General features: G+C 33.3%; 1 protein-coding gene across 1 annotated transcript; it reads right to left on the bottom strand.

Moving 5' to 3' along the window:
• Positions 1-22: 22 nt before the first annotated feature.
• LOC107897745 (uncharacterized) lies at positions 23-6,720 on the bottom strand. Its single transcript, XM_041079280.1, has 11 exons — positions 6,567-6,720; positions 4,596-6,133; positions 4,361-4,495; positions 2,868-2,939; positions 2,613-2,654; positions 2,368-2,457; positions 2,080-2,187; positions 1,908-2,000; positions 1,657-1,733; positions 511-1,558; positions 23-282 (listed from the first exon to the last, which is right to left on the bottom strand). Exons 2-11 carry the CDS (start codon positions 5,991-5,993, stop codon positions 253-255), a joined length of 3,093 nt encoding a protein of 1,030 aa, XP_040935214.1. The 5' UTR covers positions 5,994-6,133; positions 6,567-6,720; the 3' UTR covers positions 23-252.
• Positions 6,721-16,187: the final 9,467 nt, after the last annotated feature.

Here is a 16,187-nt window from a genome sequence, read left to right as displayed (position 1 = left end):
ACTAGCAAAACAATCTGCAATGTGATAAAAAATATCATAGATATCCCTGCATTAATGGTGATCAAAGGGCAAGCGAAAAAACAAGATTGTAGCCCTATTCTTACAAGACTACAAAAATACCAGTGTATAGTACACTAATGTCTAACTATCATTAATGTATCCACTTTTACAGTAATATCGAAATGAATCTATAATTGGAGTGACCATCACCAAGCTGGTCAGATGATTTTAGCTCCTCACCCTTCCACTGCCTCATATATTGCAACAAATGGTCCCTGCAGACTGGTCAAAGCTAATCGAACTTCGTTAAAGTACTCAAAATCCAAGCTAGTCAAAGAAAGATTTACCTAGTCTCATATCACATAAGCTGACTGTAATTATATCAATAACTCCAATGTAGCATGATGATGCAGAACATATTTAAAAGACAAGCACAAGCGGAGTTTTAAAAGTTTGGTGAAGCAGTTTTATCTCCGATTGTGGTGATCCAATTCATTTCGGAAATTTCACCTGGTAAAGGTTTGGATTGATGTACTCTACTGTCACAACCCGGTTATCAAATAACCGTCCATGTATAGAGTGTGCAGCCATGCATGATGCTTCTGTTCTTCTATACTGAACAAAAACACAGCCGGGCTCAAAAATCTTTTTCAAATCGTTCTGCTCCCTATTTTCATCCTTCTCAATAGCATCAAATTCCATTCTCGTGCTACCAGCGGAACCATCTACAGCTTTTGGTAACTTTCCAGTGCCTACTTCCTGTTGCAGATCTTCTTTGGGCACCAATATCTTGTCTACATTTATGATTTTGCTTTTAATATTATCAGCAACCTTGTCATTTTGAGAGTCTGGTTCCTCTTTTGGGGTATTCAGCAGGGCAGGGATCTCTTCAAAACTTATTATTGACTCACTCTTAAAGGGAGGATCTTCGATCTTTGTATGACCTTCAGGTAACTTTCTATTGACTTTCTCCAGATTTGCATTCTCTTCAACTACTGATATCTTCTCAACATTCATGGCTTCACTTTTAATTTTATCAGCATTCCTGTCAAAATGATAATTTGATTCCTCTTTTGAGGTATGAATTGGATTAAGGGCCTCTCGAGAAATTGTCTTGTCTACAATCTCCAAAGTCAGATCTTCAACAGCCATTTCAGTATCAAGCCGAGCTCCAGCAGAACTGTTGCTATCAAACCCCCCTGGTGGATACGGTTCATCATCCAAACTCCCATGGTTTACATCTTCATTATTGATATCACCTTCAAACTCACCTTGTCGGCATAACTCGTTGTCAGAAAGGTTGCCAGCAGGTTTCTCATCATTATAACTATTGCCTGCCACTAAATCATGATAGTTACTCGGAAAGTTCACAACAGCAGTTCGTCCAGAGTTTCCATCAGTGACTTCTTCCATCGTCTCCGTTTCAACATTTATTTTGTCATCAGCTAGCTTCTCTCTGGTTCCAGTTTCCCTTGTATTATCATTCATTTTGTTTTCTCCATTTGCCATGATACTCTTCGCATGCTTGACAACATTAACGGATTTGATTGTACCAAACCTGCAGGGTTGATGGTTCAACAGATATTTCAGATTAACCCAATAAAGAAATATGATCATGAAAGCAGATTAACCCAAATGGGGAGCTTTTTGTAAGACCTGGAACACTCTAACCGTACATCTTCTAGTACTTCTTCCACCTCCGCCTCAGATAAAGATGAGAAGTCCTCTGGGAACTAAACAGCAAAAACAAGAAAATTACGGTAAGGACTACGGTTTTCCTTTCAGAAAAAGGAAAGGAAAACACACAAGCACACACATCAGTAAGTGGACTACAAACTAACTTGTCTACTGCACATAGATATTAGATCATTACCCACATAACTATACACCTAAGCCATATACTTTACCAGATTTTTAAGCTTAAGGACTTGAGTAGGCTTCTGAAGAAGCGGCCTCGCAAGTTGAGGAATAATACAGGAATTTCGATCTCCACCATTTCCCTAGGACAGATTTCTTCTAGTTAGTAAAAATCTCCACATATAAATTAATGTAAGAAAAGCAACGGTTCTTTTGTAGTACCGTGGAAAAGCCATCAAGAACAGCCTGAACTGCAGTGATTACTTGCCCTCCCAACTTCATTCCATTCAGACCAGCACAGGCTTTGTGAGTAACAAACTGGTCGACATACTGATATATTACGTTATCAGATGTCCAAGTTAGGCAGTCAGATTCATTTAGAAGCATAAAAGATTGAATGAACAAGTAAAGAATAGAGGCGAGTAAATAAGTAGGGAGAACAACTGCTATGATTCAACACTCATTGCATAAAAACAAGCACCAACCATAACTAAATACACTCCATGTTACCTCGAGAATAGCATATTGTTCATGGAGATCCTCGTTGTTATCAAAGTGATATGCCTTCAAAGGACCGAAGGCATTAGCAATCTCCAGAAACTGAACATGGCATACAAATCCTAGTCAGTTTAAAAGTTTAGAAATGAAAATTAGAAAGAAAAAAAGATGATTAGTAGAGAAGAGGAAGATAATGCAGAAATATAATAGCCCTAGGTAATTTCAAAGTAGCACTTAGAATTTTACAATCATATTACCATTTCAGATGAAAGAGCCTTTGAAATCCCACCAATGAATATCTGCACCAAGCTCGCGATAAAAGGAAATAATATATAAAGATTGCCACAGAAAACAGTATAATGCCATCAACAAGAGCATACGGTAATATGATGGGGGGGGGGGAAAGAAAGAAGGGTATCAATAAATTAGAAAAATAATGGTAGTGAGTAATGGAATGCAATACAAGTCAATTAAAGCTTAGCGTAGAAGAGCCTCAAATTATGGATACATACCTTGTCATGTGAACCCTCCACAACATCATTGACTGTAGTCACTGTTGCTTCCGATTTCTCTGGTTCACCAGTCTGCATGAAAATAGCAACTGTCTGAAACCTGCTACGATGGTAACCACAATATACCTCAGACACAGCAAAGCAGTAAAATTGTACTACATCTTTCTGGCTGAACAGAAAGCGCTAATTGAGTTATAAGTATTCTATCTAAGACTAGATAAGGGAAACAATATGAAAATTATCCAGGCTAGTTGATGACTGAAAGTACAACACATTCGGAATTGCAAAATGCACCATGATGTACAGAAACAATGAAAATGAACTTTTTAGTCTACTTCATCAGTTTGAAGATTATCCAGGTTGTAAAGGTGCTCTTGGCACATGGGTCCAGTGTAAAATAAGGGGTTCAGTGTAGCGAGGAGGGCTCCCCATTGCACCACACTGGTGTGCCAATTGACACCTTAATATACTTCCCTTGTATCAGCATGCAGCAAACACATACCCAAATGTCAAGTTTTTTGGAATGTTTGGATTGGGGTAAAACAAGGGAAAGGAAAGTAAGGGAAAGCATTACCCTTTCCCTTATTTAGATAACTTCTTTTATTTAAGCAAGTCAAAGTAAAGGGAGTTAAATATCCGTTGCTTTCCCTTGAGTTACTTAGTTTTTATTTATCCCAATTTGGGGGAAAAGCTAGGACAAGGAAAGTGATATTTCATTTAAGAAGCGAAATACCATATTTACTCTATTAATCTTTTACATAAGTTATTTATAAGGAGGACCTAATTGGAATAATTACTATATTCAATCATTTCCTTTACTTTTCACAAGATAACCAAACAAAGGTTGTAAATATTCCTTTACTTTCTTTTACTAATTTTAACTATCCAAACAAAGTAAACATATATAGTTTCGTTTCCTTAACCCTCCTTTTTTTGCTTTTCTTTTATTTTCCTTTAAAACTATTTACACAAACATAGGTTAAAAGGGTATTTCTAAATCCTAGAAATAGAATTGTAAAAACTACTCGATTTAAGGAGCATTTTAAGAATTGCACACTTAACCTAGGAAAAGGAAAATCATAATTACTTCTGTCGATAAAAAGAAATAAGTAGAAACACTGCAAACATCTAATCAACATGATCTGCATGCCAGACACTACCAATATAAATATATATAATTGTGCACAACTGACTAAGTTTAACAGAACATGAACTTTCCAATGAGTCACTTCACCAATAACAATAATTACAAACACTAACTGATCATGAAACTTCTAGTCAGATACTTTTTGGTTTTGACCCAAACATTTGCAGTGTTAATAATGTCACATCAGCATTTACACAAAAGAGATTCCTAAAGATGGTCCATATATAAATCCAATATAAACAAACAAGAAAGAAAACTGTACAAAAGTATAAACCTGAAAAGAAGAAGAAAGACAAGTATCCAGAAAGACTGATAATTAAATAAATAGAGTTCTTATTTGTACTACCACTTCAACGAAGTCTTTAGGGCGCCTGATTTTGAGAATGGAACCAGACAAGGTACTGCCATCAAAAGAAAGAGCTGCCGAAGCATCCTCTGGTGTAAGGAATTCAACAAGAGCTTGGCCCTTTCCTTTGTGTATCTGCAATTTGTAAGGCATAACATGACATCTTCCCATTTTGCACTCGTATTTCTAACAAGAGTTAAATGCACACCATTCGAATAATATATCAGAGACTTACTATACAGCTAATGCATGGTTTGGTTCCACGGATATGATTAATGCCAGATGAAAGCAAAAAATTGTTGAAGGATTCCATCATAGCTTTCTCAGATGCTGAAGTTGGCACGTTTTCTACATAAAGCCTTCTCATAGGCCTGGTAGCTTCAGTTAGTTGAACTGAGTCAAAGTATAAAGAGCCAGCCGAAGACACAACTAGAGGATTCCCTATCACTGAAACACTAGGAACAGCATTGACCATAGCATGCATATTTATGGAAACCAATTGACTTGATGCCTGTAAATTAGTAGAAGCTGAACCAGAAACCATATTTTCTGTTTCTGCAGGTGCAAGATCCCATTTAGCTGTTCTCTTCTCCGTTGAACGATGAACTGGGGAGGGTGTCCTAACAGAAGCTTCAGTCTTTCTCTTCCTTGGAGAGTAGCCACCAAGACCACTACTGGACCCACCATGTCGCCTATGGTGGCCACTCGAACCATTACTTGTCATTCTGCTCCTGTCATCAGAATGTTTTCCAGACCTCACTTTTACACCATGTGAGGAAATTTCATGCTCTGACACATGATGAGATGCACGCTTGTGCAACCTTGGTGAGAGAGAAATAGATCTTCTATGCCTGTCCTCACGCTCTTGGCTCTGTGAACATCTCCTTTTATGGTTTGAGTCCTCATGATGGGATCTCAATGGGTCTTTCTTCTCCTTCCTATCACTAGTTTCTGAAGCATGCCCCTTTCGGGTCTCATGTCTTTTTGTGGTATGCCTTTCTCTATTTTCTTCATCATCTCTAGTTTGATGTTTTCTCTTGTCATCTCTCTCAGATTTCCCCTCATTTCTGCTGACATGCCTATCCCTCTCCACCAAGTCTCTAGAATGCTTCTTAGCGTATACATTTTCTGAACCACCAGCTGCTTTCTCAGTTTTTCTCTTCACATGAGTTTGTTTCTCATATTTGCTTTCATCCTTAGCATCTGTATCTTTTCTCACTTCAGACTTCAATCTTCTTTCAGGCTCATGATTCTCCCTAGTTTTCTGTTTAGAGATGCTATCGTTTCTCCTATCCGCATTCTCTATTTTCTTGCGGGAACTTCTCTTCTCCCTGTCCCCCAATAGGTGCCTTTCATGACCAACAGAAATTTCCTTGCCCTGTCCATTTCCTCCATCATATCTGTTAAAATTAAAATCATTATGGATTAGGCTGTCCTTTTCTGTCTTCCTCACTTCTGTATTTCCTTCTTTGACACTTTCAACTTTTTCATCAACTTTTTTACTATTCCTCTTGGACATAATCTCATCATAGTTGAAAGGCCTAGTCCGGGCAGAAGTTCCTTCATTGGAATCATGTTGTGGAAGCTCCACAACTTTTTCATGCTTTTCCTTACGCCGACTCGATCTGCCCATCTTGCCAAGTATCTAACTATAATCGTACTTCTCAAATTTACTAGAAGAACACACTAAGCACTCAGCCCCATAACCAAGACGAATAACATAACAAAGCTTCACTACCACATTCTGATATCTACCCAAAATTTCTTTATTTACTGCAAAAAGAGAAACAAAATACGGGAAGAAAAAAGATTAACAGTGTTATTAAGAAATCCACAAATAGCAACCTATTTTACATTTGAAACTTCTACATACCATACGCATTGCTACAAACAACTACTGAAAAAACCCTATCAAAATTGTACAAAGAAAAACTTTTTTTCGCCAACCATTTAAAACATTTTAGCCTTCTAGTAACCATTTTCTTAGATAAACTAAAACAATAAAAGAAACGCAGTAATTCTACTCTTTAAACTTCTGTTCTAATAAAGAAAACGAATTATAAAAAACACCCAGAAGAGGGAAAATGAAGTAAGACGAAAAGAAAAATCAAATCTTCGACCAAATTCCAATTTTTTTAAACCAAAAAGAAAATGCTACGAGACCCAACAAAGAATAAAGAAAACAAGGCAAGTAAAAAGGATGTACCTGGAAGCAGAGCCAAGATTAGTTGGTGTGAAGAGCTACCCTGCCTTTGGGTTGAAACTGGAAAACCTACAAATTGAATTAATAAGCTATCCCTAAATTGAATGGAAGGAATGGTCCGATGGAAGGGTTTTCTTCCATTTTAATTATTATTATTATTTGTTTAATTTACGCTTGGGAAATTGTAATTATTATTGTTTTACCCCACTTCTATGGAAAATTATAACTCAACACTTTTACCTTAGATTTTTGGGTTAGTTCTTTGATAAATGCTTTCAAGTTAAACTATCATGCAATTTAGTCCATTTAATTTTATATTCTATTGACTTAAATGCAATTAATGTTTATTTTCTTATTTAGTCTAATTATTATATTTAAGTTATGTTTTTAGTTGCCTTTCAAAGAAAAAGCAATTTTTTCTAACTTTTGCATTTTTAAAAGTAATTTTGAAGCAAAAATAATATCTTTAACCCTTATTTATACTCTAATATATTTTATGTAATATTTATATTAAGTATATAATTATTTTTTTTGAAATTTATTTTAAATATATAAATTTTTATATTTATATTTATAATTTTTATATTTTAATAATTAAAATATAAATTATATATTCAAAATAAATTTTTATAAATAATTAATATTCATTACTTAGAAATATTTAAAATTTATATTTCATATGTTAAAGTATTAATAATGAGTTAGAATAATTTTTTTTTATATTTTTACTAAAATATCATAATATTAACGAATTCAAACATTATTTAAATGCATTTTTTTACTTCACAACATCATGTCTATATTGAATATATTATTCTTCAAAAGCACTTTTAGAGAGCAATACTTAAATTTTAAGTCAAGCTTTCCATAATCACTTTTTAAAAGCACATGTCAAAAAATATTTTTGGGAAGATAAAATATCTATTTTAGACATAATGTAAATTAGAAGATTTAATGAAGGGATAAAAATGTAATTTCATTGAAAATCACTTTTCTAAAATTTGAAATCTTTATTTTAGCTTTTTGACCTAGGATAAAATTTCAATTTAATTTGAAAAACTACTTGTTAATCAATTTTAGTTTAAATTAAAATGTAATTTTTAATCTCGATGATAAATAAAACTTAAGTCCTTTATTCAAATATTTGTGTAATAACTATCCTTCAATTTTATTTAAAATTTATTTAAACATTTTTTTTGCATTTTTAAACATATTGTTTAGTTTAATATGTTTTATTTTATAAACATATTATTTATCAAACTTTTCAAATTTATTTAAATACTTTAATGATATAATTATATACATTTTAATAGATATTTTACAATTGGTAAGTAGATAAATAAGAATATTGTAAGTTATATTTACAAGGGTAAACTACTCCGTTAGTCACTCTAAAAAAGGGATTGTTCTTATTTTGGTCACTTAATTTTTTTGTTAATTTGGCTGCCCAAAGAAGAAATTGATCAAATTTGATTACTATACCATTAAATGGTATGGGAATGTTGACCACGCATTTTCACATTAGTCACTCTAAAATTAGGGTAAACTACCTATTAGTTCCTTTAAAGAGGGATTGTTCCTATTTAATCACCAAAAAACAATACATGAAAGTACATTGTTAGTCTTTCTATTACCATTTAATGGTGGAGTGACCAATTTGATCAATTTCATTTTTGGAGTGACCAAATTAACTAAAAAAAAATTGAGTGGCTAAAATATATCATTATTTAGATGACTAACGAAGATAGTTGACCCTATTTAAAAATTAAAAAATATATATATGACATGTGATAAAATCTTAACTCTACTTGTGGAATTAAAAAATTCTACCGTCAGTGTACCAAATGATCCAATTCTTTGGTACACACATGATGGAGTTTTTTAACTTCGCAAACAAGGTTAAAAGATCATAATGTATCTTATATATCCACTAGAAACTCTATCGCATAGGTATGCATGTGAAAACTACATATTTAAAACATAGATTTATATTTTAAAATAATATACAATAAATAATAATATGTATAGTTTGAAACTAATTAATATAACACATGAAATATGTATTATATTAAATTAAAAAATAAATTAAATTGTAAGTAAAATAAAATTTAAACACGTGAATATATCATATCAAAAATACTAAATGAATACAATTATTTATTATGATGTAGAGTTAATTTGTGACATCATCACAAATAACAACCTATAAATACTAGAAATCTTATCATTGGAAACTCGAAAATGTACATACTTTTTCATGCCCTTTTTAACTCAAATTCATGCAGTTTTGGTAAAATTCTTGTCGAAAAATAAATAATAATTATAAAATAATTAAATTGCACTCAAATTATGAACAAGTTGAATTTTAATTAATTTTATATCAAATTTTGATTATTTTTTATTATTTTTGACAGATTTGCACAAAGGGGAAAAAAGGGCTCGACAACCACTACTAGAAACACAAAACTGAGAAGCAATTTTGAAGCATCAAGGCAAAATAATTTTTCAGCCTAAGATGGTCCAAAATTATATGTATTAATTCATAATATAATTAATTTTAATTTTAATCTAATTTAATTTGAGTTAAATAATTATTATTAATTAATTATGAAAAGTGGCCCAGTTGAACTGAACTGAGAAAACCGATCCAACCGAGCACAGGCCAGCCCAAAACCGTCTTACATTCTGACCCAATCAACTTGTTTGGCTAATTACTTAACTTGCAAAATGGTCTTGAAGATTCCTTCAAATTGCATTCAAACCCCTCAATTATTCATGTCTTTTAAGATTTGCCCCTACCTTAAAATAGCAAGTTTGAATCCTTCAAACTTGCCACATGTGTGGCCGGCCATGGGGGGACTCTATGGCTACTGATTTTTGCTAATTTTAACAGCTATCTCAACCTATAAATACCCCCCTTGGCTACCATTTCAAACACATCTCAACCCTTCTCATCTCTTTACTTCTCTCTCATTTTTCTCTCTTCATTCCCTTCCATTTTTCTTCATTTCCTTCCCCTATTCCCTTGCTGATTTCACCTCTTGAAAAAGAGTCAATCAACCACCATTTTGACCAGCATTCAAGTGTTCGCAGAAGCTTTGGTTTGATAAGAACAACCGGTGAAGGAAGAGTGGAGCAAACTAGTCAAGCCACGGAGAAAACATCGGATTTGATTTTTGTTCCCCATCCTTTTAATTTTGTTGTTGTTATGATGAACATGTCTATGAATATTTGTAATGTTGCTATGCTTAATTTAATTAATATGGCTTAAATTTAATTCATGTTAGGTTGATTGCATTTCATCTACTTAATTTATTAAAATTGTGTTTGTATTGTTATAGGCATCGGTAAGATGTTTGATTAAGTAAAACCGTCTTACATTACAATTGTAAGGTAACTAATGAATTAATTATTTAAATGGATTGAAATTGTAATTAATTGACACGATACTTAATCAGTGCATGTTTAATCATCTAAGGTAGCTGAGGGTTAAATTAGCAATGGTATCTAACGATACATTAGCCTTGCATAACTTGCAAGATTATTGTGATTAAACTGTTTCAAGGTAGAAATACATTGTTACCTCACATGATCTTTTATGTGCTTATGAGATTGAATTAATTGTTTGAATTGACATAAAGATATGTCCAAGAGATTATTTTGATTTCATAAGTATGTATATGCATTAACACATTTGCTAATTAAAATTTTTTTAATCGGTTAAATTGTCATAGAGATATTGGTCAAGAGATAAATGGATTTTGGTAAGTAAGTATGTTCATAAGTAAGCAAATTACTGAGTTGCCGTGAATTTATTCGTAACAACATAAACATGAGTTTAATAATTCTAAGTTAAGAAATGTAATTAGTTTAATACAATTATGTCATCCTAATTAAAATCATCTTTTGAAATCGTGCATTGGAACTTTTATTTTATTTTTATTTATTTTACTTAGTTAGAATCCTAGTTTTTAATCACCTCCTCAAATCAAAATATTTTTCTTCTCCAAAGTGTTTTTAAAATTGCATTCATAAATAATTCTTTTCACAGTCCTTGTGGGTACGATAATTCGACATTTACTTGTCACTTTATTACTTGTTGCGATTGTGTACACTTGCACATTTCTATTGTTCCAATCATACGTATATGCATTGGAAATCACGTATTTAAAACATAGGTGTTTGTTTTTTCAAAAAAAAACACAGGTGTTTGTTTAAAAATAACATACACACAAGGTTTGAAACTAATAATAATAGTTTAACTTGTGAGTAAAAGAAAATTAAAATAGTAAATACATTAAACACAAGTTCAATCCCAAGGCATGTTAATTTTAGTTCTTTTATTTAAAAGCTATATAAAAGTATGAAAAGACAAAAATGTCATCAAAATAATAATAGTAGCCCTTCAATAAAATGGTATATAAGTCATTTTCTAATCGAGTTAATACTCGGTTAACTCGTGACACCAACTCAATCAGAGATTTTATTAATAGTATACATACACAAATTTGATGAGAAAAAACAATTTACGTTAAAAGTTTTTTTTAAAATTTGTAGAGTGGTAAATAATTTGTTTACAAATCAATTAAACACCGATTCAATCCCTAGGCATGTTAATTTTAGCTCTTTTATTTAAAAACTATATAAAAGTATGGAAAGACAAAAAAACCATCAAAATAAAAATAGTAGCCCTTTAATAAAAGGGTATATTAGTCATTTCTAACCGTGTTATACCAGGTTGACTTCTGACCCCAACTTAGTCAGTGGTTTTATTAATAGCATAGAAACATCATTAATACTAGAAATTCTATCACACACGTATGCATGTGGAAACCGCAAATTAGAACACAAATGCGTGTTTAAAAATAACTTACAATAAATAATGAAAAGTATTGTTTGAAACTAATTAATAATAGTATAGAAATAGTCTTGCCTTGAGTTGTGTTTCTCTATTTTTAGATAAGGGCAAGTTTGTCATGCCTTGAGTGCATGTTCTGTCTTGCTTGTGAATTGTTTCTTTCATTTTTTTTCTCTATCAAGTTTTGATCGGCTTGTTGGTTTTTTTGGGACAGGTCTAGGATTTGGTAGTTATGGAAGATGGATTTCAACAACTTTCTAGGATTTGGTAGTCATGGAAGATGGATTTCAACAACTTTCTTTGCAAGATAAGGAAGAGGTCAAGTTGGAGATTGGTATGGATGAAATATAGGAGGATGAAGTTGTGTATAATCTTTGTCTGGTTGGAACGTTCTTAGGGGAGAGAGTGATAAATTTTAATGCTATGAAGCAACTTTGCTTTCGCTTTGGAGACCTCTCCAGGGTGCAAGAATCAAACAAATTGGTGATGGGAGTTTGTATTTGATTCAATGTTACCATCTTGTTGATTTGAAAAAGATAATCTTTAAGAGACCATGGTCATTTAATAAATACTTATTACTTACGCATAAGCTTAAGAAAGGGCAAAGCCCTACTGGTGTCAAATTGTTTTTTGCGAATTTCTATGTTTAGGTTCATAAGTTACCATTGGAGTTCGCGTCTAAGTCCTTGGAAAAAAATTTGGGAAATCTTATAGGAACTTTTCTTGATTATGATACGAGCAACCAGTGCAATTACCTTGATGGTTATATGATGACACACATTTGTTTGGACATTTAAGAGCCTCTTAGCAAAAGAAAAGATACGAACAAAGTGAAAATTTCTTTGAAGTTTCATTTAGTTATGAATGAATCCCTTTGGGGTGTTATCTATTGGATATGGCACCCTAAGTGTAGTATTTTTGTCTATGTACACTTGTATTTTTCTGTAACACCCCTTACCCGTTTTCAACACTGGAATAGGATAAGAGGCATTACAGCACTTACAAAGTGAGCAAACATAAAATTTCTGGTCATAAATTTTCATCCAAATTAAAACCATTCACATTCAACCATAAAGTTCCTAATACGAGCCTACGAGGCCCAAAACATGCTTTGGAAGTGGTTTGAGACTAAGTCAAGCACTTAGGAAATTTCGACAAAACTTAGAAAATTTTTGCTATGAACAGGGGTCATACGCCTGTGTGGCTTGGGGCACACCTGTGTGGGCAGGCTATGTGGTTACACACGCCCGTGTCCCTAACCCGTGTAATTCTCTGTTTGCAATGCATGAACAAATTGAGGTCACATGGCCAAGTCACACACCCGTGTGCTAGGCCGTGTGGTTAATTTAATTTTCATAAAATAGGTGTAGACTTCACATGGTCGGGACACAAGCCCATGCCTGAGGCCGCGTCCCTCACACGGCTAAGACACACGCCCATGTCCCTTCCCATGTGCTCAATTCTGAGCATTTTATTTCTTAAAATTAAGGTACAGGTGACACACGGCTAGAACACATGCCCATGGGGCAGACCGTGTGTCACATACGACCTAGACACACCCTTGTATGTCTACCCGTATGGACAAAATAAAAGCTATCTACCAAACCATTTGTCACCTCATTTACACCTACACTCACACAAGTTAAATGGCATAATCCATGGCATGTTTAATCAACCAAAACATCCATAATCAAGGCTAAATGATATCATTCATTACCTATCTCACATTCATAAGTATCAACATGAATACTTTCATCATGTATACTTCTACTTAGATTTCCTAGCACACCAAAGGACCCATCTCATCCATTTTACCACAAGTCATTTAACCATATTAAACAAATAGCAACCCATTACAAAATACACAAAAAAGATGGCATTAACACGTACTTATATAAATGGGCTTACAATCATTTTGGCCAAAATAAGCTAATTACATGGCTAAATACCAAATCACCTTAAACAAATATAAGCCAATACATTTGACCAAGTCAATGACACATATAACAAAATGACCAAGTCCCTATACATGCCATACTCTCAAAACATTTTAAAACCATCGGTACCCATATGACAGTTTGATAGTGTGATGCGACTTCCAACGATCTCCAATCCCGAGTTAGCTTGGTAACGCTATAAAACATTGAAAATAAAACAGAGTAAGCTATATAGCTTAGTAAGCTCGTATGAAGAAATAAGAAACCTTACTATACATCAATCATGCAAGCAATATAATATCAGATAACATAATTTACCATAATCTCATGATCATAATTCACTTCCATCATATCTTACCTTAAAATCATCATTTCACGAATTAATAATCATAAGCTTCGAGTACATACCTGTACCATCTCGTAACAATTTACACTTATTCTTATCTTTGACATACCTATGGACCACTCGGAATAATAATGTCGGATAGTTAGGAATCTTGCACACTAAGTGCCACATATGTAGCCAATGCTACCTCAATCTCATATCGCATAATTGCTCACTCTCGAGCTAATCAACAGGCTTGTTCACACAAGCTGTCAGTCAAGACGTAGCTACTCGGTGCTGCTCATACAAGTTGCCAAGTAATTGTAACATATGCCAATATACTTAGCCACCGGTGGGACATACGAGACCAGCACCCGGATCACATAATCACATAACACATGGTAACCCTAGTGACATGTCACTTGTATCCTAATCTATTCCTAAGGTTCAAACGGGATTCCTTGCTTATTGAATCGTCATCGAACTCGTTTGTAAAGTTAAACTCGTCCAGACAATCAATCATACAGTTCATGCAATATTAAAGAATTTAAATACAATTATATTAAAGCTTATTTAACATATGAACTTACCTCGGTTACAAAAATGGCTATTAGTTCGATTTAGTCCACAACCTTATTCTTTCCCCGGTCTAAACTCAAACTTTATTTTTCTTGATCTATAATATCAAATTTAACTTATTTAATCACCAAATTATTGAATTTAGCCCAAAAACACACTATGGGAAAAATGTAATTTTTGCCCCTAAACTTTTGACATTTTTACAATGTAGTCCCCGGGCTCGTAAAATGAATTTCTTTCAATTTCCTCACAATCCAAGCCTAGCCAGACCTTTTTCATGCTCATGACAGCCTACATTTTTTATTTATTCATACTTTTCCACACATTTTATAAACTTTTACAAATAAGTCCCTATTTGACATTTTTACTGAAAATCACTTTGTAAAAGTTGTTTAACACACAATAAACATGCATATCCTACCATTAAACATCAAAATACACACGTATTCAACATGGTAAAATTTTAAACTTCACTTTTCTTTCAAATTAGTCCTTGAAATAGCTAAATCAAGTTACAACAATCTCAAAAATATAAAAATAGTTAAAAATGGGACAAGAACAGACTTACAATCAAGAAACCTTAGCTATGTCTTCTTCTTGAAAGTTTCGGCTATGGGGGACTAATTTAATGAAGATGACATCTTTTATTTGTTAATTTTTGTCTTTATTTACCAAATGACTAAAATGTCCTTCACTTAAAACTTTGAAATTTTATCTAACCATGTTCATTCTTAAAATATAATGGTCTAATTACCATTTAAGGACCTCTAATTTAAGGATTCATATCAATTAGACACTTTTAACATAGAGAACTCAAGTTTTGCACCTATTGAAATTTAGTCCTTCTAGCCAAATTGGACACTCAAAGATAAAATTCCTTAACGAAATTTTCACACAATCATTTAATCATACTGTAGACCTTAAAGAAATAATAAAATCAATATTTCTACTTCGGATTTGTGGTTCCGAAACCACTGTTCCAATTTGACTGAAAAATGGGCTATTACAACTCTCCCCCCTTTAGGGATTTTCATCCCCAAAAGTCTTACCAGAAAAGAGATTAGGGTACTGTTTTCTCATAACTTCCTCAGGTTCCCACGTAGCCTCTTCGAGCCCATGTCGTTGCCACAAAACTTTCACTAGAGCTATGCTTTTATTTCTCAATTGTTTAACCTCTCGAGCTAACACTTTGATCTGTTCTTCACCATATGTCATATCAAGTCGAATCTCAACTTCTGTCGGTGAAATTATGTGCGAAAGATCTGATTTATAATGGCGTAACATCGATACATGAAACACATTGTGGATCCTTTCTAACTTTATTAGTAAAGCTAATCGATATGCCACCGGTCCTATTCTTTCAATAACCTCATACAAACAATAAAAAGAGGAATCAACTTGCCTTTGCAACCAAATTTAAGAATTTTCTTCCACGAAGACACTTTCAGAAATACCTTATCACTGACTTGAAATTCAATATCCTTTCGTTTCAAATTCGCATATGATTTCTGTAGGTTTGAAGTTGCTTTCAAACAATCACGAATTACCTTCACCTTCTCTTCGGTTTCTTTGACCAAATCAACCCCGTGAATCTGTTTCTCACTGAGCTTGGTCTAGTACAATGGAGTTTGGCATTTGTGGCCATACAATGCTTCATACGGTACCATCTCTATACTCGATTGATAACTGTTGTTATAAGCAAATTCGACCAACGGTAGATATTTCTTCCAACTACCTTCAAATCCTAAAACACAACAACGAAGCATTTCTTCGAGAATTTGAATCACTCTCTCAGATTGATCATCGGTTTGTGGATGGAACGCAGTACTGAATTTCAACTTTGTACCCAATGCTTCTTGCAATTTATTCCAAAAGCGCAACGTAAACCTCGGATCTTTATCCGATATAATAGAAGTAGGCACCCC

The sequence above is a fragment of the Gossypium hirsutum genome, chromosome A10 (genome assembly GCF_007990345.1).
Source record: "Gossypium hirsutum isolate 1008001.06 chromosome A10, Gossypium_hirsutum_v2.1, whole genome shotgun sequence".
NCBI classification, from domain to species: domain Eukaryota; kingdom Viridiplantae; phylum Streptophyta; class Magnoliopsida; order Malvales; family Malvaceae; genus Gossypium; species Gossypium hirsutum.
Note: the sequence above shows the minus strand (reverse complement) of the source record. Positions and strands in the feature narration are given on the sequence as shown.